The sequence below is a fragment of the Scleropages formosus genome, chromosome 8, assembly GCF_900964775.1.
Source record: "Scleropages formosus chromosome 8, fSclFor1.1, whole genome shotgun sequence".
Classification (NCBI taxonomy): Eukaryota; Metazoa; Chordata; class Actinopteri; order Osteoglossiformes; family Osteoglossidae; genus Scleropages; species Scleropages formosus.
Window position 1 is genome coordinate 18,555,072 of NC_041813.1, and position 26,949 is coordinate 18,582,020.

General features: G+C 46.6%; 3 protein-coding genes and 1 long non-coding RNA gene across 5 annotated transcripts in view; 2 read left to right on the plus strand and 2 right to left on the minus strand.

Moving 5' to 3' along the window:
* Positions 1-6,105, plus strand: part of LOC108937232 (xylosyltransferase 1-like) — a 30,077-nt gene extending 23,972 nt beyond the window's left edge. Inside the window, exons 8-11 of the mRNA XM_029254297.1 lie at positions 130-374; positions 3,088-3,283; positions 3,966-4,299; positions 5,686-6,105. Of these exons, the coding sequence (XP_029110130.1) occupies positions 130-374; positions 3,088-3,283; positions 3,966-4,299; positions 5,686-6,005 (1,095 nt within the window). The 3' untranslated portion in view covers positions 6,006-6,105. The remainder of the gene's footprint in view (positions 1-129; positions 375-3,087; positions 3,284-3,965; positions 4,300-5,685) is intronic.
* Positions 6,106-6,377: 272 nt separating this feature from the next.
* Positions 6,378-16,129, minus strand: LOC114911084 (uncharacterized). The gene is made up of 5 exons (XR_003797881.1): positions 16,052-16,129; positions 8,838-9,023; positions 8,652-8,753; positions 7,898-7,973; positions 6,378-6,443 (listed from the first exon to the last, which is right to left on the minus strand). It is a non-coding gene; the product is annotated as an uncharacterized LOC114911084 (long non-coding RNA).
* Positions 16,130-21,503: 5,374 nt separating this feature from the next.
* LOC108937152 (40S ribosomal protein S15a) lies at positions 21,504-24,441 on the minus strand. Its single transcript, XM_018756924.1, has 5 exons — positions 24,375-24,441; positions 23,449-23,586; positions 23,275-23,354; positions 23,102-23,187; positions 21,504-21,635 (listed from the first exon to the last, which is right to left on the minus strand). Exons 2-5 carry the CDS (start codon positions 23,579-23,581, stop codon positions 21,542-21,544), a joined length of 393 nt encoding a protein of 130 aa, XP_018612440.1. The 5' UTR covers positions 23,582-23,586; positions 24,375-24,441; the 3' UTR covers positions 21,504-21,541.
* A 318-nt stretch (positions 24,442-24,759) lies between these two features.
* LOC108937309 (uncharacterized) lies at positions 24,760-26,882 on the plus strand. Of its 2 annotated transcripts, XM_018757137.1 has the most exons (5): positions 24,760-24,948; positions 25,147-25,388; positions 25,615-25,776; positions 26,305-26,506; positions 26,610-26,882. In XM_018757137.1, exons 2-5 carry the CDS (start codon positions 25,164-25,166, stop codon positions 26,720-26,722), a joined length of 702 nt encoding a protein of 233 aa, XP_018612653.1. In that variant the 5' UTR covers positions 24,760-24,948; positions 25,147-25,163; the 3' UTR covers positions 26,723-26,882. The 2 variants fall into 2 exon arrangements, with proteins under 2 accessions (XP_018612653.1, XP_018612654.1); XM_018757138.1 differs by lacking the exon at positions 24,760-24,948 and having other exon boundaries at positions 25,065-25,388.
* The last annotated feature ends 67 nt before the right edge of the window (positions 26,883-26,949 follow it).

A 26,949-nucleotide genomic window follows, 5' to 3' on the forward strand; every position in this document is an offset into this window, starting at 1 on the left:
GTGCCGAGATTACGGGTTTCCCTTGAAGTCCGAAGGTCCGACAAAGCTTCTCGGCCCCCGCGATAGCAGTTCCTTTCTCGGGTTATTCGGCAACTCACTCCTACCCCCTGTTCCCCTCTCTCTTGACAGCAAACCACCAGGCCCACGTTTTTTGCGCGCAAGTTTGAGGCCGTCGTGAACCAGGAGATCATCAACCAGCTGGACGCTTTCCTCTTCGGACCCTTTCCCGCGGGGACCCCGGGCCTCGAGGCCTACTGGGAGAACGTGTTTGACGAACCCGATGGAGCGCGCAGTCTATCTGATGCCCTGCTGACCCACTACCACGCCTTCGTACGTATGGGCCTGGCTCACGCTGTTAGGAAGAACAGCTGCAGGTGAGTCACTGCTTTGAGCAAGTTACCTGTCATCAGCAGAAACCTGTTATCGTAGGTCTCACCAAATATAGATAATACTCAAATATTACTGTTAAGTGTTGATTTATGATTAATGCAGAGTAAAATTCTTATACACATCTTGAAAACGATTGAGTTTGGTGTTTTCGATAACTATTAGTTTATTTTTAACTCTTTGCATTTCTATTTTGTAAAATGTCTCATATGACTTATTTAACCCTCCAAGTCAATAGATGGCAGTAAAGAGCACCCAAACAGAATGGGTGTGTGGCCACCTTAATTCATCTCACTTCTATTGTTTGCATCTCAGATCTAGTTTTCCTTGAGCGTTGGTGATGAGTCACAAAATGAGGCACGTGTTAGATGACTCAGCAGTCAGCACTGAATAATAAGTTTGCAGAGATGATGTTATTTTGAGTCTTTATAAATTAGTTTTAATTGTAACAGAACTCAAAGTTCATAAACAAAGTGTCTGCTGTTTACAAGGTATTTATCATTTATTATAGCTATATCTGAGGTTTTTACTGTACCTCACCTGTAAATAAAGTCAGGGACATCTGTATCTTGTAGCTTCTGTTGATTGTGACTCGGTGAGCAGTCCTCGAGTCCCGAACGCGTTGGTAAGCGGAGGAGCCGGCGTACATGTTCTACTGTGTCAGTCCAAGGAAATGATATTTATTTGTCTGCATGTTATTTTCCGCCGGCAACGCGCAGCATGACGCATCCCCGAACATCATACACAACCGGTGCATTATTAGTCACCGTTACAGCAGTGAAGCTGACAAACACTTCACTCCCAGACACAGGCGGAGCAGTTGCAGAAGCCGTGGTTTCGGGATGAGCAAAGGCTTGCCTCGTACAGCGCATCCTTTACCCAAAAGATTAAGAAAATGCGAACGTGGGGGGGAAGCGCGGGAACGTGTTGGATGCGCTCGGAGCCGGCCCGACCGACTCGTCGACGTACGCAAAGTAGCCGTTACATAACCATCTGCCACTCTGCCCCCGTACGATGAACCGGGGCGCTCACGTTTCCAGCCGCCGCAATCCGTCGGACAGAGCGTGGTTAAATTGCATCCGCTGCTGCCCCGAGCGCCCCCAGTTTCGCCGATTTAAATATAGCGATAACCTAGTTGTGTTCCAAAACCATCCGGCCTCAGTTCCCATCAGGCTTGCGTGAGGATGGAGAGGGGTGGGGTCAAGCGTGTTTGTCGTTTGCTTCCTGGCGGGCTGCGGGGGGGTGATGCGTTGCTGGTTGGAGGAGAGACAGGGAACCCCGTGTTCTGTTGCTCAGTGTCAAAGACTGCTCCATAGCAGCCGCGTGCTGGGGGTTCGCAGCCCTGCGCACAAGCCTAAATGTTTGCTCTTCCCCTCGTCGGAGCTGCCGAGTCGCTGCTGGCAGGACGATCGTGGAGAGCAGACGGCCACGCGTACGGGTCCAACCCATTCATCTCGCCATCCTTCCATCTGTGTTTCCTCCCTGGGTTTCCCACCACAGGCGCGATAAGTCATTATCTGCCGTCCAGGAACATCTCGGGCATCACGGCACAGCTAATCCCATCCCATCTGCATGGTGTCTCCATTTGGACCACACCAAACCTCACCTGCTTTGATACCCATGTCTTAACGGTGGCCTTCAAGGATGATGCTCAGCATGTTTATTACAGTTTTTTATTCCCGCTGGGTTTTTTTTTTTTTTTTTTTGTTTTTTTTTTATATCTTCAGCGGCACAATGTGTCTAAAAAGCGAGAGTTTATGTGTTCGCCGCATCGATAATTAATTTTGGGCATGGTGCAAATGGGTTGCAGCTTTTTGAACTAAAGTTCCACCGCTGCCAGGAAGTTGCTCCTTTAAAGAGCGAATCGAGGCACGCGCCGCGATGGAGCCGACAGCTCTTTAATTGCACCATTTTAATCGGACACGTCGGCGGAAGGAGCCACCGTCCCAGCTGCGCGTTTCAGCTATCAGTTCGCAGCGGAGGGAAGGCACATCGTTTACTTGGAGTTGACACCCCGATAACAAAAAAAAAAAAAAAAAAACACGTCACTTAGAACCACTTCCAAATTACAAATCTATCATACCACATTATTCTTTGCGGAATATGGCATTTGGACGACCAGTGGGTGTTTCTTGTTAATTCAGCTGCTGGAAACAATCGGAATGCTACGTTTCAGATGGATCTGAGCATGACAAGGTCGATCAGCTGATTAACACAAGCTGTGTACTTTTGGACCCCTTTCATTTTAAGACGGTTTACTATCTCGGCAACTTAGTACATTTCTTTCCCTGGAATCCAGTACCGGAATATCGGTACCCCAGCGGAAGCCGCAGGCCTCTTTATAACAGATGACGGCAATCCAGTTTTCAGGGACCGAAAGCACATAACTGGATCTGACATTAAATAATAAAATGTGCTATAAATATATGTTGTTAATTAGAACTTTGGAAGTCGTATCTCGCTTTCCAAGGCTGTGTAGTTCTAAGACGGGTTTCACGCAACTTTTACTTCTGTTTGCCTGTCTTTTACAGCGTTAATGTAGGTTGGATTCGAGTCCCCCAAAGTTCCTCAGTTTGTGTAACTATAGATCCAAAGCCATTAGCACAGGTTCCTCTCACTGTTTCTGTGTCACTCTCTCTTTACGCGCGGTGTGAACCCACTGGACCGATGTCTCTCTCGAACCTCTCTGGTCTCCTGCAGGTACCTACCTGCGGGTCACCCGGTGGCGGTACACCTCTACTTCCTGTCCGAACAGTTCCAGGGCTACCTGGTGAGGCATCACGTCACCAACCTGGCCACCGGGAAGCAGGAGACCCTGGAGACCTGGGTCGCTCCGAAGAAGTCCTTCCGCTTCGCTGAGCCGCCCAACAGCTTTACCCGACTGCAGTTCGTCGAGGTACGGCTCTCCGGCGGAAAGATCACGATTTTGCTTAACTCGTGGCCTCGGGTCAGTAGCTATGATGGCATACTTTTAAGGCTTTAGGGTATCCTCTTACTGTCAGAGGCCATAACATCCAGAACTCTGGCTATACTCTGGCCATCATCTTGCTCTTTTATAACATATTTATAATTTGATTTGCCCTTTCGAGGGATAACGTCCTATCGCCGTTGTCATCGAAAGCTATCAAGCTATCGGCTTCCCGCCATCAACATTTTTTTCCTTTCCTGCAAATGAAATGGGTTCTTTTGCATCCTCTTGTACCCACTCAATAGTAAGCGCTTGGCCTGTGGAAAGCATCGCTCACAACGTGACTAACGAACAAGAAAGAGGTGGTCGTACGCACGCCAGCATCTTTTATAGTTGTTCTTTAACATTTTTTTCGGCATTAAGGGCTGCATTTGTACCATCACCGCTCGTACTAGCGGTGTATCGATCTGGTCTCAGGGCTTGAGCCTACTTTCTTCTGTTTCAGCTTGATGTTTTCCAGGGTTCTTACTGTCCCTGCTTGGGCAAGTCCATCATGCTGAGTTTTTACTTGTACTTTTTACTTTTCTAGTTATTTAATCCAAAGTAGTTCTACCGTAACCACTGCAGCAACGTTTCTCTTTGGCCTGAAACCGGCGACCTTTTCCAACAGGTTGGAACGGACTGGGATGCCAAGGAGCGCATCTTCCGAAACTTCGGCAACCTGATGGGCCCCACAGATGAGCCGGTGTGCATGCAGCAGTGGAGCAAAGGGGCCAACGCAACAGCGACCATGGTCTGGATCGACCCCACCAATGTGATCGCGGCCACCTACGACGTGCCGGTTGACGCCGGCGCTGAGTTCACACACTACCGACCACCCCTGAACGTGCCACTGCGGCCGGGCATGTGGACCGTGCGGGTTCTCCACCACTGGAGCGCAGTCGCGGAGACGCGTTTCCTCATCACGCCCCTGGCCTACAGCGACCACCAGCCCATCCGCCAAGGTGGGGCTCCCGGCGAAAGCATCCAAAGCAGAGCATGTTGTAGAATGGCTCACAGATGCAGCAAAGTTCTTTCTAGACTTTTTAGAGTTTGTTCTGAAAACATCATGGGTTTCACTTTGTGCATTTATAAAGGTACAGACACATGTAGCATATGACTAAAAATGATTCATTTGTGCTATAGATACATAATTACACAGGAGCAGCTGATAGTGTAGGGGTTGGAGCTTTTGTCTGTCTTTGGATCTGAAGGTTAATGGTTCAAATTCCACCTGTAGTACCCATGAGCAAGTTAATTGTTCCAATAAAATTACCCACCTTTATGAGTGGGTAAATAATGGAGAAAGCTAAACTTATCAGTGAGCCTAACCTGGCAACACAAGTCTGTTGATGGCTGCCCCAAGTAGGACTTGAACCACAGACTCACAAGAGAACAGGCACAGGCCAAACGTGGTATGATACAGGGGACACAGCACACTTTTGTATACTCTAAGACTGCAGGTGGCCTTCAGTTTCTGAATAACACCATATTCTCAAAAAGTTTTTAATTTTTTTTAACCAAGATGAGAATTTTATTTTTTGATTCTGGCAGACAACTTTGGTGACTCTAGGTAATTGTCTAGATTTGTGCAATTATGAAAGTGGCCTGGAAGTGAGGGGATATGAGATTCACCACATAGACTGGCACCACAATAATAAAAATAACCATTCACTGCAGTATAGCTGTTTTGTCAGTTTACACAGCAGGGTATTAATAAAATTTGCAGTTAAAGTACAAAAAAAGGAAAACCTGCTGTTGTATGTCAGAGGAGGTAGCTAAAAGAGCTTTGGTAAAGGTAACTCTAAAGTAGAGCAGATGCACCTTGGATGGGATGTCTGTCTGTCACAAGGCACCCTGTGTGGGACTTGAACCCCAAACCCACTGGAGAGCAGCTGCTTGCTGAATCTGCTGAGCCACTGCATCTCATTAAGAAGTAAGTTGCTGAATGAGGTGAAGACATGAAAACTATGCCCTAGTTGCTGCGAGTGAAAAGAACCTATTGAGCAGTGAGTGTGTGTGTGTGTTAGACGCAACCACACTCGGGATTACCAGTTACTGTGGCCCCAGAGGAACATTTCAGGCGTCAATTCGGTCTTCGATGTGTTCACTCATCATCCTTCAAGTGCAGCCCGTCTCACCTGCAGAGAACACCATAAATTAGGCTCGAGACAAAAACACGGTCATCATGAAACTCATACCCTTGCCCCACCCACACATCACATTATGTGCAGCAGGCTGTGATCCATGTGAAAATGGAGGTTAAATCTGTACTCAGACACCCTTAACCGCGTCAAGTCGAGGTCCTCAGTGAAATTCCACGCATCACCTCAGTGTCCTCTTCCCGACAGCTGACGCCCTGCGATTCCACAGCGGCCCTCCCAAGAACAGCTACATGGAGCAGAGCTTCCATGGGTTGAACCCCATCCTCAATATCCCCGTGCATCTGGGCCAGGTGGAGGCGGCGGAACGCAACGCGGCCCTCACGGGGCCCCTGCTCGACCGCTGGGTGGACAGCCTGGTGGCCGAGGCCTGGTCGCCGGTGGAAGTCTGCTCCGAGTCCGGGGCCTGTCCCGGCATGCGGGCCTGCGAGAAGACCACCTGGAGCTCTCTCAGCCCTGACCCCAAGTCCCAGCTGGGGCCGCCCACAGCTGACGGCCGTATCAGGTAGCGCCCCCTGCTGGCACGAAGGACTGTGTTTTTACACCGATATTTATTTGTTGCTATTCCATGTTTCAGGTTGCTAGGAGAACATAATTAGAGCATTTCCTCTGGCCTCTTGCAAAATTAGACTTCCTGAGGTTCTGAGTTTTGTTTATTCCAGTAACTCCCATTTATTATGGTGAGTTTGTTCTAGCTTTTTTTACTAGTTCCATTTATTTGAATTAGATCAGGTGGACTTACTGTGACCGGACATTAATTTTTCTGGTTCGAACGGGGCGGACGCAGAGTGCCTCTTCCTCATACTGCTGCTGTATTGAAGGACAGGACACCACGGAGTTGGGCTGCACCTGGGTTATGTAGCCAAAAAGGAGGTTGTGTCCCTGCATGGACCCTCCAGGGCTGCTGTCAATGCCGGGACACGCCGGTCGATGACCTCCGGGGGGCGCTGAAACCCAAAGGTGAAGTATGCGGGTGTGGTCGCACGCTTGTAGGGACTTCCTCGCTCCTACAGAGACCACCTGAGACTTGTAGGCAGTGTCAGCCATGTTGGCACTTTAACAAAACCCTCATCATTTTCCTGTCTCTATTTTTTGAAGCTTAAAATGTGCTGGCAGAGTTTTTTTTTTTCCAAGAAAGTTGGTTTATTTATACATTATATATTGATGCTGATAATTTTAGTCAGTGACTAATGACTACACGCTGCTTTTGCAGCTTGACTATTGACTATTGCTGGTAAACCTGCTGCCTTTATTTACAAAGGCCATCACCCCAGAACTGAGCCTCTGGAGAGAGTGAGTGTGAGTTTGTATGTCAAATGCCATTTGTACATCATACAGGGATGGAGATGGAGGATTGGGCTGGAGGACTCAGATGCAGACTGATTTTGCTTCCTTTGAAAGACAGCTCTGCAGACACAGATTCGCAGGTACGAAGGGGCTTTGTGCAAGAGAACAAAATGCGTTAAATCCCCTCTGGAGATGGGCCTGTCGTCACTAAGCGCGGACTTGAAAGAAGTCCGTAATGTTGCTTTTGAAGACATAAACCGGAGCTTAAGAAAAGCAGTTTGCATTAGGAGGTCAGCCACATTGATTTTAACTGGGCTAAAGGGGGGCGATGCAGGAAAGGAGTCATGGGGGGTTGTTATTAATTTAGCGCCCGAACATCACTGTGGGCAACAGTTCTCTAACAGCCCCCCTTCTGGTGCGATGTAAATAAGAACGTCTGCTGCTCTGCCCCCTTTGCAGGAAAAGGATTGCGCCCTAGTCCCTATGGCCTCTGACCTAACGGCACCTTCTGCAAACGAGGGATTTCTTAACACACCGACATTAACATTCCATGCAATGGGTTTTTGGCTCCGCTTCACCAATGAGACTTAACAACATTCACATTTTCTAAAAATGTCGGTACGATTTCTGCCAGCAAACGGTTCCTTGTTCAACTCTGTTCAAAACTATTTGTCACGTTTGCACTGGAAAATTTTAGCAGGTACTTTTGATGTAGCAAAGTCCTGCTTCCTGATAATGGTGATAATGATAACGGTTTGGGGCTGCGATCCGGTTGCCATTTAGTTACATAACGGAGGGGGTGTCGCACAGCTCCAGTCTGTGGGATCAGAGAAAAACAGGCCTCACCCCTCCATCCCTTCACATAAATGCATCTTGTTACATCATTAATTATTTTCCACATTAATAAAAATCATGATTGCACTGCAGCTACTCTCTATGATACGACTATTTTATCGATCATGTCTGGCACAATGTGCCCAGATGTTTTGTAACAGAAGGGTGTTTTAAATCTTAATGGTCGTAAGGAACAGGAAAAGATGTAGCTGAAGAACCCCTTTCGTCGGTTCGAGACACATATCCTGCCTTTCTGAGTGTTTGTCAGGAGAGTCCTTACCTACGATCCCGAGTCTCATGTTTCCTCTCACAGGGTCTCTGTGCCTTAGCTGTTGTCCTGTGTCGACAACTAGTGTCTGTAAACGACAAACATGTTATTTTGTTCGTTGGCCACTTTTCATTGTTTTGATTGACACCAAAAAGATTTCCGCCAATGTAAATGCAACGATGCAATGCCTTCTGTATTATGGTTCTGTTGTGGTGGGGTTTTTTGACTGCTTGATTTTAAGGTAAAATAAAAGGTTTTAAATTTGCTGTGTCATCTCATTTCTTGGTTTCGTGTGAGCTCATGTGGCTTTTACACTGATAGGTACTAGTCTTCATATTGCAGATACCTTGGGTGGTAGTAATTCTGTGTTGCTGTAAGCAGCCTTTACCTGGGTGTAAAGTGTAGTTGGTAGAGTGACTAGAGCTTTTGCATTGCACTCAAAGGACCCAGATTCAAATTCTACCTCTTGCTGTAGTACCCTTGATCATGGTATTTATCCTGAATAAGTGCAGTTTAAATATAACTATGTAGTGTAACATTGTAAGTCACTTTAAGTATCCAGAGATAAGTAAATTAATTGATACAGCATTCATTGGGCAGCTTATGCTGTAGTGATTAGGGTTGCTGCCTTTGGATCCAAGTGTCATCTCAATGAATCCTTGCTTTAAAAAAATTACAATATATTTTGGGTTTAAAGGAAATGGCAGCATGTTTGCTGGAAACTTCAGCTCAGAGAGTAAATGTGAGCAAAGATAAAAGTGTCCACCTTGCAGAGATGGAGAAAGGTCCCTGGGTTGTGCTGGTTGAGCAACGTGGAGAGTCAAGCACGGGGGGATGAACCAGAGGGTCAAACTGCAAAATAAGCAGACTAAAGAAACAGGTAAAAAGTCCCATATAGGCCATTGAGTATAAATCTAATCACGGTAGTGCAGCATCTCTGCACGGGACATACCCAGGGCTCAGAGAGTAGAAGATATACTGGGATGGGGATGCACGGAGCTGTGGGTCCAGTCCCAGCAACTGGACGCGACGTGTCCCGTTCTCCTTGGCAGGGTTGCTCTGGCTAGCCGTACATCTGCGTCCGTAGCTGCGGTTGCTGATCTTCAGAGAGGATCCAGAAAACACCGCATGCACCAAGCTGCCCAGTCACAAGAAAGCTCACATCAAAGAAGATGCAAATGACCTAGGGCAGGGAGGGCGACCTTCAGATATCCGAGAGTACAAGAGAAATGCGGTGCTTCCTGCAGGGATGTGAGCCGGACCGGTCAGGCCACACGCGTCCACCTCGGTCACCAAGCCAGGATAGGTTCAGCGTTGCCACATTTCCAACACCTACTACCAGAGTGCACAGCCCTGAAGGAGGACTGCGAGCACTTCCGCAAACCCACAGCTCACACTGGAATGGGGCCCCAGCGCCGTGGACTCACTATGGCACAAATGAATATCATTTTCAACTCGGCCAAGTTACCATTTGTCTTTGTGTTAGATGCGTAACTGGAATCTGCTGTAGGGTTTATCTATTAAAAAACATTAAAATATATTAATATGTTAAAAAGCAGTTCTGGAACTTTCAGGAATCGTAGACTGATGCAAGCCTTGCCACCCATGCTCTTTGATTTATGTTCCATTTAGCATGAGTGCTTTGAAGTTTGTTCAGAGCTCTGGTGCCAGACAGTAGAACACGCAACTCAAACATACCCTAAGACCAGGAGGATAAAGACAAGAGCCCTGTGAAAGGAAGGGGGATTGTGGGATTGAGCCTCATCGGGGGGAGGGTAGCCAGTTTATGTAGGAGGGACACCTTCCACCACTACGGGGTAGAGGAAAATACATTTATGAAACAATGAAAGACACAGTGTGCATTACAGTTGTCTGTCTGATTCTGTGTATTCAAGTATACAGTGCATCAAGTATTGGGCTTCAAACCATTTCAGCACCAACATGGGTTCCAACTTGAGACAAAGCCCTCTGCTGTGAAATCATGATGTTATGGGTTCTTTAAACGTTCACATGTTCACTTCTTTGTTGGAAGTTTCCAGTAGTGTGTGATTGCATATAGTGTTACATATAGTCCTCTACTCTTCATTGTAAGATACCTCTAATTCTGAAGGTACTTGAACAGGTAAAGTACTCATATGGTTTAAACCCAAACCCTGGATTTTAAATAGATATATATGTCATTTAGGACTCTCCCAGCTTACTGCCACAGTGAGCTAAGATGCTGTTATACTAGCTGAACAGTTGTTGGTTCAATCATAACTGGGGAAAGTTATTGCTCATTTACATTCCGCTTCTCTTAATTGTATCTCAAATGGGGAGGTGGAAAAAAGACCAGTGGATATGGCACGGGAAGTAAAGTGACTAATTACAAGTTCTGAGTCCTGTTGAGGAAGAGCTTTTACTCTATTACTCTTCCTTACGTGCATCTGAAAAGGAAAAAACCTGAAAGTTACTTTGCCTGGTGGGCTAACTGTGAATGTAAAGGTTGTGAAAACCATCAATATCTAGCAATTTACATTTATTTATTTAGTAGACACTTTTCTCCAAAGTGACTTCCAGTGAACTCTATGTAGTGTTATCAGCCCACACACCTTATTCACCAAGGTGACTTACACTACTTACAACAGGTCACTTATCAGCGAAACACACTCTCACTGTGACACTCACACATTATGGGAGAACCTGAACAGCATGTCTTCGGACTGTGGGAGGAAACCGGAGCACCCACGGAAACCCACGCAGACACGGGGAGAACATGTAAACTCCACACAGACTGAGCGGGGATCAGATTCACGTTCTCTCGCACCACCCAGGCGTTGTGAGACAGCAATGCTACTGGCTGTGCCACCCCAATCTGTTTTGTAGAGCTGCGGAAAGCATTTGATTCCGTAGCCCATGACTTCATAATTAGTGCTAAGGCCAAAGGGATACCAAGTTCCATCTGTGGGTACCTTAAACACTATTATATATCTGGGTCAACAGATCTGCTCAGGCAGAAGATAAAGATAGTCAACAGAGTAAGACCAAAAAGTTGACCACCTCAACAGTGGTTACAAGATAAAAGACTTTAAATATAAAACCTAGCCTTCGTGGATGACATGGTGCTCATCGCAAGCACAGAAATACTGTAGGTCTATAGAATGAACTTGACGTCCTCCTGGATTGCCTGGCGCGCACTGGCCTAACCCCCAACGCCAGTGCGCGACGCTCCGAATTGTAGGTGATCCGAGGAATAAATCATGGTATTGCAATGCAGCAAAAATACCAAATATAGGGCAGGGACAGGTGCCCCAATAGACATCGTGGGTACCTACAAATACCTAGGGATACATTTCAGTGCCTACGGTAAACAATCATCCGATCCTGAAACCCTGGGAAACATTGTGGCGCGCTGTGCTCTGGGTTCGCAGACAGCATTCATTGCAAATGTTTTATTAGAACACCAGCACACAGGGAAATAATACTCTCGGTCCGAAGACCTCTTTTCCTCAAGGACCTGCGCCTCAAACCAGCCTTCCCAGCCAGCTTAATGCCTCCTCCCAAGCTTTCTTCCTTCTTACTGGCAAATGCAGTCATCCCTTTATTTTCCCCATAAGTCCCCCCAGCGGTTAAACACTTATTTACATTTTACCCACAATGCAACTATTTACAACAGACCCGTTTCCCGCTCAAACTTACGGTAACGTTGGTCGTTAAAATGTTAAATGACCTGAAGAAAGCCCCACTAAAACCCCAGTTGAGGATGTTTCTGCTGAAAACCTTTGCTGTTCCTAAATGCAGCACCAACTCGTGCTTGGGAGGGTCACTGCTAGACTGTTAAATACGATAACATGATCAAAGGCTCTATAAGAACAATGCTAAGGCTGCCCCATGACATGCTAAAGGGGTCCTTCCACAGCAATATAATGGATGAGGGATTGGGCGTACCCAACCTAAGAACTCAGATACATTATCTTAGGTCAAAAAGAATGTAGAATCTGAAAAAAGATTCTATAAGCAGACACTTGTAATATGACCACTACGTACAAGTTTAATACCAAAAGACGCCCAGCTGATGGAGAAAGGCAAAATGACAGTATATGGTAAGGCAGATTATAGGGCCTACTGGGCCCTACAGCTCCACAGCAGCAGGGATAGCCTGGGACTTAAAAACATCGCCCAGCTCCCACAAGCCAACACTTGGGTTGCAAATGGGACAAAACAATTAACACATGAAAATTATATCAAAACCATCAAAATAAGGGGCAACCTTTATGAGACTAAGGAGCAAAGTGTCAGAGGGTGAGGACCAGCCCCAAAGTGCAGAGAAGGCTGCAACATTTCTAAGAGTCTGAGCCATATCATGCAATCTTGCAATAGGGTCCATGACAAATGGGTGCTCAGAAACAATAATATAAACAAGGCTCTTATAGATCTAATTACAACTAAAGGTTACCAAGCCATCCTGGAACCCCATATAACAACAAGAGCGGGCATCAGAATCCCAGACCTAATATGTTATAACAAAAACAAATTACATATAAAAAATACCGCCATCACTGCTGATGCTAACCTAGGCAATACATTAGGTAAGGCCTATAGAGAAAAAGTAGAGAAATACAATAAACCAAATATTATGACAAAAGCAAGGGAGATGGCTGGCAATGAGAATGTTGAGCTGGAGGTCAGCATAGGAGCCTTAGTGTTTGACTGGAGAGGAGCCCTCAGCAAGGACAGCTTGAACTTCCTTCATGAAGCTGTTGGGTTGACTAAGGAAAGTGTATACTTCCTGGGGGTAAAGGCCTTGGAGGGGAGTATAGTAATGGCAGACCCTTTCAAAAGACGTACCACAAATCATCGTGGACCAGAACGAGATATTACTGGCTCTAAGAAGGGGACGTATGATGGAGGTGACCTAAACCCTTTGGGAGGTCATCCCCAGATTGGGGAAGATACTTAGCCTGCTCTTTTTGCGTGCCGACTGCGCATCATAAATACGGTAAAAATTTTTGCCCTGCAGGCTGGGGTTTTAGTCGGTAAGAGTCTGATAGTACTGTGTAAACATTTTGGCGGGTCTCCATGACCATTTCCCCAGCCTTGGCCAAAAAAAATAAATAAGATTGTTGGTGTAAATGTAAGGTTGTTGGTTCAAGCCTTAGCGAGGAGAAGTTTGACAGGTTCATAAAGTACCTCCCTTACCTTCCTTATGTGTATGTGAAGAGGTGAAGAGCCTACAAAGTGTTGGGCTTATTGAGCTAAAAAGCTCAGTAGCTATAAGGTTTTAGGTTCACCACCCACTGGGGAGAAGTTGCCAGTCTAAACGTTCTCTCTCCTTTGCAGTGTAGAACACAAAGCTAAAGTACTGAGATCCAACACAAGAAAAAAGTTGTTTTAAAAAATCTCTCTCTTTATGGCTCTTTTTCTGAAGCATGTCTGAAACATTTGAGCAAAGTCCTGCACCTTAACCACTAGACCAAGTAGAGATAACCCATGCACTCCGTAGAGCTCCACCCATCCAGCACAAACTCAGAGCTCCAGCACCACACACACATTAACTGCAACAGCAGCAAAGTACATAAGGCCACTACTACCCTACTAACTGCTCCCTAAACCTGCATCACACCATCCATCACCATCACTGCTCTACTTCCTCTCAGTTCCATACACACCTTCTCTGCCAAGTGACTGAGGTTCTACAGTCTTGTCTGTGCCTCTGTGTACAGCTCATTGTCAGTTACTGATGCACTTTTTTTTTTTTTTTTTTAACTCTGAGCTGTGCATCTCTTCATCTCTTTAGTGTGTAAATGTTCTCACCTTCCTTGGTCCATCAGAAGAAACAGACAGTTGAGTGAGAACATCACACTTCCTGGAGGTGAATCAACTCAAACACTCATGCTGGGTTTCAGTTAGCCACCAATCACATCAATCTGGTACCCAAAAGACCAAGGAGGGGCTGTATTTCTCACAGTCACCATTGTATAGAACTGGGCACAGCAAAATACTACCCACCTACACAATAAAATACTCTCCAGGGAGGCTTTGGCTTCATCACATCACATCAGTGAGGGTCCCGAAATGGACACACCAGACCATCTGCCAAGTCAAGCACAAGGAAACACCTGGAGCAGGAAGGAGGGGGAAATCACACACACACACACAGGTCGCTGGAGGGAGAGCAGCTGTGGCTGTTTCCTCCATCGGAGCATCCTGTTGCGCTTAGCAACCGGCTGCTGCGCTCAAAACACAGAGCAAGTGCAGCACATGAAGGTATCACCAGCGCAGCCTGGAGGAGTATGGGGACTGGTCGCCTTCTGCACAGTAACCCAGGACAGGCCTCCAAGCTGCTCTGGATGCTCCCAGGTTAAGACCAACTCCGAAAAGGTGACAGTGGAAAACAAATCGGTGTAAAGGGTTCCCAAAGAGTATGGTCGTCGCATTGGTTCACACGAGCACTTTGGTGTCAAGACTTCCATCTGCCAGGTATTTACAGGTAAACTCGCACACTGAGGCCCAGGAGGTGTCTACAGCAGCGCTGAGAGGTGACTTACTGGGTCTCCTCAACACGTGCACCTACTTGCATTCAATCACATCTTCAGCTTCATTAGTGCAACTTTCAGAGAGCAAATGGAGGACAAGCACCATCCCGCTCGACTGTTGAGACAGAAATGTGATGGAACTGAAGAGCAGGATTGTGATTTTATTTTTAAAAATAAGACAATGTTGAAATGGTTCAAAGAGTACGAAGGTGGTGCGGGACTCTAGTGTTTAGCATGACCCAGCGGAAAGATCCGGAAAAACAGGAACCTCCGTCTTGTGAGACGGGACTGGAGGGACAACTGGACTGTTTCGCACTCCGTATTGCCTTCAGTCTCCATCTGCTGGACTTTTCCAATGTTATCTCTGTGATTAATATGCATAATAGTACTATTGATATACATACTGTATAATGTAATATGGATTATGAATTATAAATCTTTAAAATTAATTTAAATTTCTACCCACTGGATGGTCATAATGGCCATTTCTATTTTTGAGTCAAAGAAGTGAGCTGCCTTTAAGAAGCCCATGTTTATTTATGAACACCTTGGGGGGGTCAAGTGATGAGTGCCCCTGGGGGAGGGCATATAACCGTCTTACTGGCGGGCCTCGTGATGGGACCGACCCCCTACTGAGCGCATGGGGGCGGGTTTGAGCCGGCAGGGATCACCAGGGGCGACTGGTCCTCCTGGCATCAGACACCCCGTCCGCCTGCTGCAACCGTGCCCTTTTGGCAGCTCTCCCCACGCTGGTGGGTTTTATTCCTTCTCATATTTTTAGATTCTGCTTGCGCCTGACACAGAGCACCTTCAGAATGTACCGAGGTACCTCATTAATGAACCCCGTAAATACCATCCAGCACATTTCTGTTTTTTCACCAGATAAACACCGAAATCCTGGCATGTGGCCGGAGGCTCCCAGGGACCCCCTACCGAGGACAGACTCCCCGTTACGATGCCGGAAATTAGAAACCCGATAACGTTAAGGGTCCGAGGGCTTCTGCCAAACCCCTCGGGATGCGAGTCCACATCGCTTCAAGGGACAGTTGTTTTATCACCATTGTTTACCACCAAAGTGCCTCCTTTACCGCCCCGCCCGGGACCCCGCGTGACCCGTCACCGAGTAGCGCCAGGCCGCAGGAGGCCTCCCCTGTGGCAAAACTGATCTGCGATCAGACTTCCCCAGGACTTCGCTCCCCATCCTTCCATGTCGAGGCCCTTATTGTATCACACTCTTAGTTTTTTCCCAAGGAACAGAGTCAAAATCCAGCTGGGGAGGGAGATGCCCATGGCCCACAGGTCATATTAAAACACAACGTGACAAACACAGGACCAACACTTTCCGCTGCTCCTCAGCATCATGTTGTATGTGTTTCTCCCCCCCCCCCACCACCACCAAAATAATTTCTAGTTTTTACACAACTGAAACATAACAACATAACAGCACACTTCTGTGAGTGACAATCACATCCTATTATAATTATTATTGCCTGCCTCAGCATTCCAATCGAGCAACATTAGCTTAAACTAATTTATAAAACAACTACTGGACAACCAACCGTTCCCCAAAACTTAAAATATAACATTCAATAAGTCACTTCATAATACTCATTCCACAACATTTATGAGGGTTTTAAACCGCTTTACTAACCTGCAAAGCGATAAGGAGACCAAACGCGACTTAGCATTTAGCCGGGTCTGGCGGTGACTTCTATTTCTTTAACTTTCCTTATCACCTCCAGCGGCCCCTACAGGATCTGCTGTTGAACAGCATTCACACGTCGGTCAATTATGAACTGTTCCGCAGCAACCGAGCAAAGCACGAAAAAATAAAATAAAATAAAATGTTTTCGGGTGCCGTCTCTTCCCTTTTATACATACAGTTTTGAGCCCACTACATATGACAAAAGCAGTAATGGCAACGGTGAAATCAACGCGCAGATAACCGTATGAGCTATAACGCACCACCATGGCGGCTTACTTACTGTTACTCTCGTCAGTGCAAATTCGTGTGGCGTCTGAGGGTAGAACCTGGAACGACAAAGCCGCAGATTATTATTATTGAGAGTTAAGGAAACTTACGAAACTTGTAACGTATAATAATGCGTCAAAAATTCGGATTTAAAACTATAGCAGTATATTCATCGAAGGAAATTAACACAATCTCAAGAACAGCAGTGAGTGACCAGATCAGAACAACCTGGAATGAAGGGCTATAACGGGCATCTGAGAGCATTCAGCTGCGTTGGGGATGTTGAAAAAGTCACGAAGCAAGATGAAGATGTCATAAAAATAAGTCTGTCGTGGCTCAGGTATTATATCTATATTAAATAGGGATGTGGCCTCACATTGGTAAAGCAAGCCAAATTCCCCCCACCCCCCCGTATTTGTCCATTGATAACGTTTTTCGGTCCCCAAAAGATGTCGCGCTGAGTTTAACGTAGCAATACGATTCTACTGAAACGGGAAGGAACGGGGAGCCGCCCACCTCCTGCAGGTCACCCAGGAACCAGGGGCGTCCGTCACTCAGGTGGAAAGAGCGATGGAACGATAGGAGGCGCGCCAAGGGGTGACAGCTCATTTTGGCCCGTTCCATCATTTCAATATTAATTCTATTATCTTGGGATCCATCTTAATTAGGGTGCAAAAGTATTTCTGGCAGGGTACGGAGAAAGAGCACCGGGCCCGGCGCTCCGGCTCCGGCTCCGGCAAAGGTGCTGCTGACCCCTAGTCCTCGCGGTCAGTACTGCAGCTTCATTAAAAACCCCAAGTGCTTCTTATCTCGGTTGTCTGGTGACTGGATGGCCGGCGTGCCGCTGTGGGGTTTGCGCCAGTTCGCTACAATTTACCCGCAGCACTAGTGTCCCTTTTGTTCGGCTCGCCAGCCTGCACCGAGTGGCAGGTGGTAAGGTCACCCACCCATCCGGTGCCACTGTGCTAATTGCCTCATCGCCCCCTGGCGCCGGGCCCAGACGAGCATCGTGTGGTGACTAATGTCGTCAATGTGGCGCGCGGACGGTTGCCGAGCCCATCTGTCCTTCCCGCACCCTTCTCACATCCACCGGCAGCTTGGCTGAGCCGCGCGTCGCCGCGTCGGGGTCGCCGTGGGTCACCGGGCCATCCGGGGGAAAAGAGATGCAGAGATGCAACATCAAGCCGCCAGCTTCTGAGACATGAATTAGGATGGAAAGTTCCAGAACAACTGGGGCACGTGGACTGAGCACGCTGTATCCGCGCCCGTGTGCGACACGGGACACTGAACACCCGGAATGGAATATGACATTAAAGTGGCGCAAATATTCATCTTTCTGCCCCAAGGGCAGCGGGGTGATGCGTGGGAGTATAAACACACTACTTTCCCTGATGTTCCGGAACACGGAGGCCACGGCAGCTCATCAACAAACTGCTTACCGAGGCAACATCAGGAGGAGCGGGAGCCCACATCTGATTATTGTCTTCAGCGGCAGGAATGGAGGTGACACGGCGCTTTTGGCTCGCAATCAGGAAGTTATTGTACGAAAGCCCCGCGGGAGAACGAGCGCCTTGCTCTAATATAAACTGTTATTGTGCTGCATTACGAGTCGATGGTGCCGAAACGGTTCCGTCAACGGTCTCCCAATTCCGTCACAGCGCTAATGAAACGCAGTCGATGCCCAGCTGCTGTGTCTCCCACAAGTCCTACCAAGAGAGGAGCCTCCTGCCTGGCGAGGAACACCCATGCGAGGAACATAAAGAGAGGATACGTGTACTCTGCCTCGTACCATGGGTGCAACGCGTGTGAGGCATGCAATCAAATGCGCTTCTTCGGCATGCTGTTACTCTTGAGCCAATGACACTACGTTAAGGGGAGGAACTGTTATGACTACAGTAGACTTGTTATGGTGGAAAATCACGACTAATGGAGCTGCTCTGCTGAGACGGCGTTGAGGTTCGGAGAGCAATGAAGAACAGCTCAGAAAGGTGATGTTACGGACACAGAGAGACATCTCCCTCCCGGCCGCAGGTCCAAATCTCTGTGGAGACACCAAACGCGGGCAAGTCTCCGAGCTCGAACCCGAAAGGGCGTAGACGCAGCAGCGTCTCACTTATGCCTTTTCACAGCGCAACACATTCTAGACTGTGCCCCCAAACCCCCTGCAAATGTCAGTCATCCCCGAGCGAGCGTCGCATTTACTAACTGCGGTACGATGCTGTTCGTCTGATTCTCCATTAACATTTGCGGTTCAGACTATGTCCATGGTTCGATTAATATTTTTGGAGAAGTTTCACTGAAAGCTATTTAAGGAAGGAAGGTTTTTGTAAAAATGTGTTTGTATGCGAACCAGTAAAGGAAGAACACCTTTTCCAACTGGCACACAGTTGAGTGTTTACAATCAGGGAACTCCCCAACTGAGAATCGTTGCTCCGCTGCACACTAATAAGAATAATCGTACGTTTCACACACACACACACACACACACACACACACACACACACACACACACACACACTGCAGGATATGCATATGCTGGCACCTCCTCCCTGAGTTATTCACTGGTTGAGATCTGAAAGACTCTGCATGGCTTTTAAACACTATCAAAAACTGTGAGCTACATTAAAAATAATTTAAAACAAAAACACTTAGTCCCTACAATCTCCTACTCAGTGCTGAATGATGTGACTGATCTAGCCAATAGACATGTGTGCTGTTCCTCACCTTATTACTGATCAGCAACCCTCAGGAACCCAAGAAACGAGCTGTAAACACCGTGGAAGTGAATTGAATTATGACGGCCCGACAGTCCTACTCCGGGTGCTCTTTACTGCCTACTGTGTTGCGTTCTCTTGGCAAGACAGGCTTTGGAAAAAAGGTAAGTGAAGAAAAAAAACTGCCAAAATTAGAACATCTGCTCTCAACCCCTCTAACTTTCCTTTTTATGGAGGAAATGGAATCAAACCAGTGCAACTGACCATTAGCTCAGTACAGTAAGAACTGATTCGTGAAATCGATTCACTCCTCCTCGGTCCGGGCATGACAACAAACACACGGCCACATGTCTACGAGGACACGGGAGCCTCAGTCCTATCACCATAGCTCTTAGATCCAGTTGAAATCAAACAGTAATTCTCAAGGGCGCTGAAGACATTTTTATTGTGCAGTTTTAGATTGGATGCCTCCAAATTAGTTTAATTGCTTCCGACGCAAGCACAAATCACACTGTAAGAAAACTAAACAATGACTAATCGTGCTATTAAAATAGGAATTAAACTGATATTATAATGGGTGCATAATAACCGTAACAGCCCAGCTTTAATAACCCTATAACTCTTCTTTAGAGGCACAGCGGAGATCAGCATAGCGACACCATCTCAGCTCACTGGTTCTTCAACTATGAGCAGACACACACCAGAGCATGTCTGGTTCAGGGAGGGACCCTGAGTGAGTTGCCAAGATGGGTGCTTAGAGCTGATTGTTTGCCAAATGTGGAAACGAGACAAACTGAAAATAAAGAGATACTGAGCAGAAGGGAAAAGAACAAGGTCTACAAGAGAAATGTGGTAAACTGCCATCCAAAACAGAACCGAGATGTTCCCTCTGCTTCAACTGACCTCTGAAAATCAGCCCATTATGGACAAATGGCCACACCTGGTGCTCACTTGCCCTCCTTGTTAGGGCAGAGCTTAGATGATGTAATATACTGAATGTGTATTTTGGAGAGAAAAATGTGCTTCCAAACCCAAACTCATTAATTGCCTTCACTGCTGAGCCCCTGCTGCTGGAAATTTTGTGGCCAAGGCTGCAAAGTTAGACTTTACTGGGCGTGGGCAATTAAAGAGGACCGGTGCAATAAAAATGGAGACACCTTCAAGGTACAATGGATTCTGTCTGGAGGTCACAAGCTGTGAGAAAAGGTTTTTTTTATTAGTCCAGCGAAAGGATCGCCTTCCGGTATGTTGATTTGATGTAATAAACAGTCACCTGGGTAACTATAAACTGCTCATTTTGGAGGACCAGGAGGACGTTCAAGGCCAGGGCAGCGAAATGCTCCGGTATCGAGAACTACAAAGTCAAAACGATGTCAAGAGGCAGAGCCAGATAAAGGGAGAAAATCAAGCTCGATGGTAACAACACGGTGCTTAGGGGGTGACCGTGACAGTGAAGGGTGAGTGCAACTGCGTACTCTCAAATTATCTACATGGACAAAGGGCTGCCAGACCACCAGGCCCACCGAATTGATGTTAAAGGTTGAAGCTGGCATTTCATTCAATATGAACCCATTGATTTTTATGACCCAGAAATAATAAGTTTATAAATCAATTGAACATCAAGCTCCAAACTGCAAACAATTTAATTTGACAGTGCCATCTGTTCTGAAAGGACCGGCCCTCTGCCCAACTGATCACAGCAGTTCCTGGTGCCCCCAACCCGTCAATGATCCACTTTAACACTCCCTTCCTTCCTCACCCCTGTTGTTATACTTAATGAAAAGTGCTCATTCTGCTGCCCCCACTTTTAAAACAGCATAGCCCCCACAGCAATGAAGAGCTGTTACCTGAAGGCCAAGGCAAATGCTCCTGTATTTACAGTACAACAAAGGAAATATCAATTAGGTCTGACTGAGGCTTGGCAGAGACCTTGCACTCCTTGTAAGTGACAATCAGTCAGCATTAACCAACATAACAAGGGCATAACAAGAATCCCCCTGGCCTAAGACAATACCAAGAGCTATGAGAGCAGGCAGGAGCTAACCTCATTGTCACCTGAAGCTCGGCAGTTACTGGACAGAAGGACTGTTTTTTGATGCAGTCTGAAAGAAGAAATCATTGTAGAGTCATTAAATAATCCTCCCCTTTACAGAGACACAAAAATGTCACCATCATGGTCCTAAAGATAACGGGTAGGATAAAAAGGTGTGTTAATAGAATTCCAGTGTACAGAACAGCGATAATTATGTAAATTGATAGGCCAACAAGAGACTGGTAGTTCTGATGGACAACAGTGGCACCGTTTACACAGCCAGGGTCATTTTTTTTTCCCCCACTCTGGCAATTTTGGGCTGGTAAGGTGAGGTCAAAAAAAAAAAAAAAAAAAAAAAAAAAAAAAAAAAAAACAGAGTCGGGGGTCCATTGGAAACTTTTTAATTTGCCATTGACTACATGTTTAGAAAAAGAACCCAAGGATTTTCCCTCCTGTGTGTTTCCTTCTGGCCTCTTCATGGTCCATGATGCCAGCTGAAGTGGTCAACACAATGTACCTGTAAGCGGGCAAAAAAAGATGTATTGGGCAACCATAACGCTCTTATGCTGCATCCATTTCAGCAAGACAATTCTACAACCTTGTATAAGTTATTGTGGATTACTTTATTTAAATTTAGAATATCACAATGATCAACTTCTAACAAAATGAAAAATGTAGTACATGATAAAAATCTAATTTGAAACCTCTGTACAAATGTCAAATCTTAGGCTGTACAGTGAGCCCTGTCAGGGAGCTACTGAGCTGACCGTGCTACCTTTAAAAACAACGCATCTGCATTATTGTATTACTCCATCTGCTGCATTTATTCCTGTGCAACTCTGCTGCCCTTCTATCTCAACCTGTTCTGTCATTAACTATGTTTCATCAATAATTGTACATATCAATAAATATTATGTAGCTCTGTGCAATGCCCCCCTCAGATCAATAAAAATCAATGATTTTTTTTAAAATGCTTGTTACAGGACCATCTTAACATTAGCAGTCCAACAAACACACTAGTAGTACGTTAAGGTTTAGATGAAACAGTGATTGACGAATGGTATAAACATTTTCCGTTAAACTATATTTGAGAGCGTTCACAGGAGTTCGAGCTGCGCTTACATAGAATTTGTTTTACTGACTTGATATTTATTCACAGAAAAAGGCACAACTGGCAAAACTGCATAACATACAGCAACAAATGCTGACACCAATATCATCTTCCAGTATGTCTGTCATGTGGCCTCACTGCTAGGGTTAATTTCATTACTGCTTTCAACAGAAAACCGAGGGCCACCGGAAAGAAGGTGTAAATATCACATACAACAGCTATTTTGAAAAAAATATAACAAACACAGGAAAAATTACTCAGCCCGGTGGAAGCAATGTGAATCCTTACACTTACACACCCTCTCCTCCCAGAATGGAAACACTGGCCTCAAACACCTGAGACTAACTTTGGAGAGCTTTTCTTTTCTTCTCTGAGTGCCTGTTCCCAGGATGGACTCAAATCATCCCAACATTCTTAGCATGGGACTACCACATCTACAAGTTTGCCGTTATCCTGAAACACCGCTTATGTGGGTGCTTCAGATGAGGTCAGACCCACAGCTGACAAATTCACAATAAAACAAGGGCATACATCACAATAGTATCACCCTAACACTGTCCAATACAAAAATGCCAAACTTTCCAAAATACAGGAAAAACTGATTAAATTCTTACATTTCAGTCCCATATACCTTAATAAAGCCCCAGGGTCATGCGTACATTTACACCAGTGTAGAACAAATAAAACGTATGAATATACAACAAAATTTCAAAGCAAACTACCCGTAAAACAGCGACAAGGCCCCACACTATGAACACACTGGTCTCTGAAAACCTGCTACTGGACATAGGATGAGTACAAAAAGCAGCTTCCAAGGAACCGTTGCTGTAGCCAAAATACTGTCTTACTGGTCAACTCAGAAATGGACTCACCCAAACTGCCGAGAGGGCAGCAAGTTGTTCTGCCACTTCTCCAGGTCCTTCAGCTGCACATCAAATCGAGGGCTGATGACACCGCACTGCCAAAAAAGAGGATACCCCCCTCAATGTTAGTGGTGCCACAGGAACACGAGGCCCATCAACTCTAAAAACCATGGGAGACTCACCTTGTTTAGTCTGCCAGTGAGATTAACAACAATTTTCCCAGCTCGGTGATCGTCGATAATCTCAAATTCGCCAATGTACCCTGAAGAGAAGACAATTTCAAGACCAAGGAAGGACTCAAAACATTGGGGAGTCTGTAGACTGAGGTTTACACTGCACAACATCAATCCACTCACCGTGCTTCATCATAACGGTGAGGAAGCGCACGATCACCTTAGAGCAGGGCCGGATCAGAACCTGGCGTTTCCCACGCTTCTCCGCATTGTTGATGCTTTTGAGCGCATCGGCGAGAACGTTCATGCGCACCATGATGCCTGGGAAGGACAGAGAAAAATAAAAGAGAAATTAGAAAACCTGAGGAGCCCCTTTGGGTAGTTCACCTACAGGTGAACCATCTTCAGGTGGGCCACAGCAGTGGCACAGGATCCTTCCTGGTCCATGTGCTACATTGAAGACCCCTCCGACTAGGAGTGGGGGAAAAAAAAAATCTTAAAAGCAAAATGAACAGCTTTTGATCAATACACTACAGGAGTCCAGGGGCTGTGACTATTATTAAACTTTGTACACCGTTCGTTTACACTCATGGCCAGAAACAGGGCAACATCTCACCAGCAAAGTTTTTAATCTCTACTTTTATTTGCAATGTAAAAGCTACTTATCAAATGGAGCAATACAGAGGAGCATCTGGATGGGACTCAAGCCTCCAGTGAACACATGGAAGGGTGATCTGAGATAGACAGAGGGGACTGACTGTGCATAACAGACTGCTGTCAAAGACACACCAAACTATACATTTCAGACACACGACAGGCACTCAGCGCAAAACTAGACACGTTGAGAACTGAAATAGACGGACTTTATTCATCTATAAGTCTGTCTTTTCTTTCTGCACGCGTTACAGGAGCACAGGGTGTCGGTCGTCTGAGGAGGACAAACTTCGCTAAAAATATCTGATCAACTATCCCCCGAGAGCGTCCAAAATAAAACTAACGGGAATCTCCAACTTTCTGCTGTCATTTATCAATAAAAACTTTCCCACTAACAGCTCGGATGGAGCTGATACCGATCGGATTGAGAAATGCATAAAATTTTTTACTCTTACCAGTTCTGCAATATGGCGGAAAGAGGAAGGAGAAGCGCCCCGCAGTGCAATATGGGAAAAAAGCAAGTCTCGCGTTATCTCAAAAGAAACCGGTGTTGCGGTGCAATATGGGAAAATATGAAACCTCGCGTTATCTCATGAGAAACCCCTCCTCCGCGGTGCGTGTACAAAAAATACGAAATCACGTCCGAATTTATATTGATTTTCACACGCTGGTGTTCGCGGTTGAAATGAGATTCCCGATTCATTACTAAATGATTTAAAAATGTCTAATTTTTGTACATTAAATAAATTTCAGTGCACCGGCGTTCGCAGGGGTCAGTGGCTGCAGTTTTGAATTAAATCATAAATGAAGACGAAATTTTTCATATTAAAGACCCTTAACCACTACGCCACCTACTATTAAATTAATATAATTAATTTTTTAAATTTTGTACTATATGGACGAACCATGTTTGGTGTGAAGTTCTTCTGCAAAAGTGTCAGTTTAGTGAGCCAACTGTGATTGGTAGCCATAGCAACCAGGACCAACAATGTGCAGAGTATATAATAGCTGCATGGAAGGACTGTCTAGGTAAGTCTGTACAAAATGTACAAAAAGAACAGATTAATACAAGTCTTTGTAGCGGGTAAAGAAGATCAAACTGACAGAAGTTCGGATACCAGGTATTTATTGTGAGAGAATGACCTCTAGGGCCGAGGGCTCCTTCTGGAGAACTCGGCAGTAGACTTTCACGATTCCGCTGGACTCTTTTTGAGCTCTGTGTCCCAGGTCTTCTGGACACCGCCATGTCTGAGAGCAGGTGGACCACCGTGGTGACGGTGGGACTGGGACAGGGTCGCAAGGTGGACTGTGTGTCAACCGCCAGGGGGCAACAAATGACCCACATCCGTGATGACCCCCGACCGAGCCCGCGGCCCATACCCCGCAGGGGCGCTCGGCCCATGCACCAGAGCACCCTCACTCTTGGGTGTCCGTCTGCGCACCCCTGCTACGCCACCACGCATGCTCGGGTGAGAGAGCTTAGGCTGAACTGACCATGTACCTTGATGCGGGACTGCACCACGGTCCAGCTTTCTCACTCACCCGTCTTTGAATTTCTGGTACTTTCCGGAAAGCCCGAGTCGAGCTGCTCTTGCTGTCTCAGACACCAGGTCCTTGAGGGCCCTCACAGTATAGACCTCCTGTTCAGTGTAACCCACAGTTCGTGAATATCAACTCCACTTCCTGACTCCCCAGAGCTACTCCAGGAGGGGGGAGGATGGCCGCCCTCTGTGTTTTTACTACCGCGACGCCCCGTTCCCCTCTCAGCATCTCAGCAGCCTCAAGCTGAGCCACATGGTGCCCGTGGATGCCGAGTCACACACCCGGGATATCCACGGGCCCAAGGACATCGTTCCGGTACGCACCAGAACCGCGAATCGTGGCGGCGCACGTTACTGCAGTTATCCCTTGTGCATTACATGCATGTTACTTTTCATGATTAGTATGTATACGTATTTATATGTGTTTATATAAATGTTACATTTTATGCCTTAAAAAGATTCTTTTTTAGTGCAGGCATCTGTTGCACTAAGTTGGAAAATGAGGCTGATGTTACAGAGTTTGAACACTAGATGTCACTGTTACTTGAACAGTCCCTTTCTCTTTTTCTCAAGGGCTTAGACCACCACAATCTGCTTGTGCCAGTTCATTGGCACCTTGGCAAATATGTAATAAATCTGCGTCCCGAAGTTCACTCCAACACACGCATTAACAGATTAAATTCCTGGATTTGTGAAAAGCGTGTTCTGGGTTCACTCCTGTACCCTTTGGCTGATTTACACGTTTGGACGGATAGCGTACAAGGTGTCTCCAAGTGCTCCGAGCTTCACGCTGGTTTGGCCTGGAGAAGGACCCTGTCCTCACATTCCCCTTCTCATTCTGCAGCATCATGTCCTGCATGAGCTGGGTCTGCGGAATCGGAAGCGAAACCAGCTGGGCCAGGTCATGAGAGAGGTGGCAAACCCCTCTGAACCCACACTCTACCAGACCACTTACCGGTCAAATCACAGCCACCTCTCCCACACAGCGACACGAGATCACTCCACAGGCCTCCCCACACGGTGGCACTGCCATGACATCCTAACAGGTATGCTTACATTGGCTCGCGCCTCTGTGGCACCATCTCATTGCAATTGTACCGTGTGGGTTATGGAACCACAGTTCAGCTGGCTCTGCTGCACTTCCCCCAGGGGAGGAGCGCCGCCCTGCTGGCCCCGGTGAGCCACGGAGACGGAGCAGAGACCACATGCTGTGGGCCGCCCGCCGTTGGGAGACCGACTGCTGTGCCCTCAGGCTCTACTGATCACAACCTAGAGGGACACAAGTAGTCCAACCAGCTTCTCTGTCTACACTGCGGTACTGTACCTTACTGTAAACAAGGCTGGAAGGGGTCTGGCCAGCAGATGGAATAATGAGCAGGAAAGCAGGTGGCATAGTGCTTAGAGCTACTTCCTCACAATAGGAAGTGTCTGGGTTCAAATCCCACTTCTGCTGTAGTACCTATGATTAAGGTACCTGCCCTGAACTGAA

What these genes read in the sequence shown, in the direction of transcription:
- LOC108937152 (XM_018756924.1), bottom strand. Translation starts at nt 23,581, where the DNA reads ATGGTGCGCATGAACGTTCTCGCCGATGCGCTCAAAAGCATCAACAAT. An exon ending in CACCGTTATGATGAAGCACG is followed by an intron (nt 23,355 to 23,448) that starts GTGAGTGGATTG and finishes TCTTCTCTTCAG; the next exon opens with GGTACATTGGCGAATTTGAG. An exon ending in CTGCCCTCTCGGCAGTTTGG is followed by an intron (nt 21,636 to 23,101) that starts GTGAGTCCATTT and finishes GCCCGCTTACAG; the next exon opens with GTACATTGTGTTGACCACTT.
- LOC108937309 (XM_018757137.1), top strand. Translation starts at nt 25,164, where the DNA reads ATGTCTGAGAGCAGGTGGACCACCGTGGTGACGGTGGGACTGGGACAG. An exon ending in GGCCCAAGGACATCGTTCCG is followed by an intron (nt 25,777 to 26,304) that starts GTACGCACCAGA and finishes CTCATTCTGCAG; the next exon opens with CATCATGTCCTGCATGAGCT. An exon ending in CTGCCATGACATCCTAACAG is followed by an intron (nt 26,507 to 26,609) that starts GTATGCTTACAT and finishes CACTTCCCCCAG; the next exon opens with GGGAGGAGCGCCGCCCTGCT.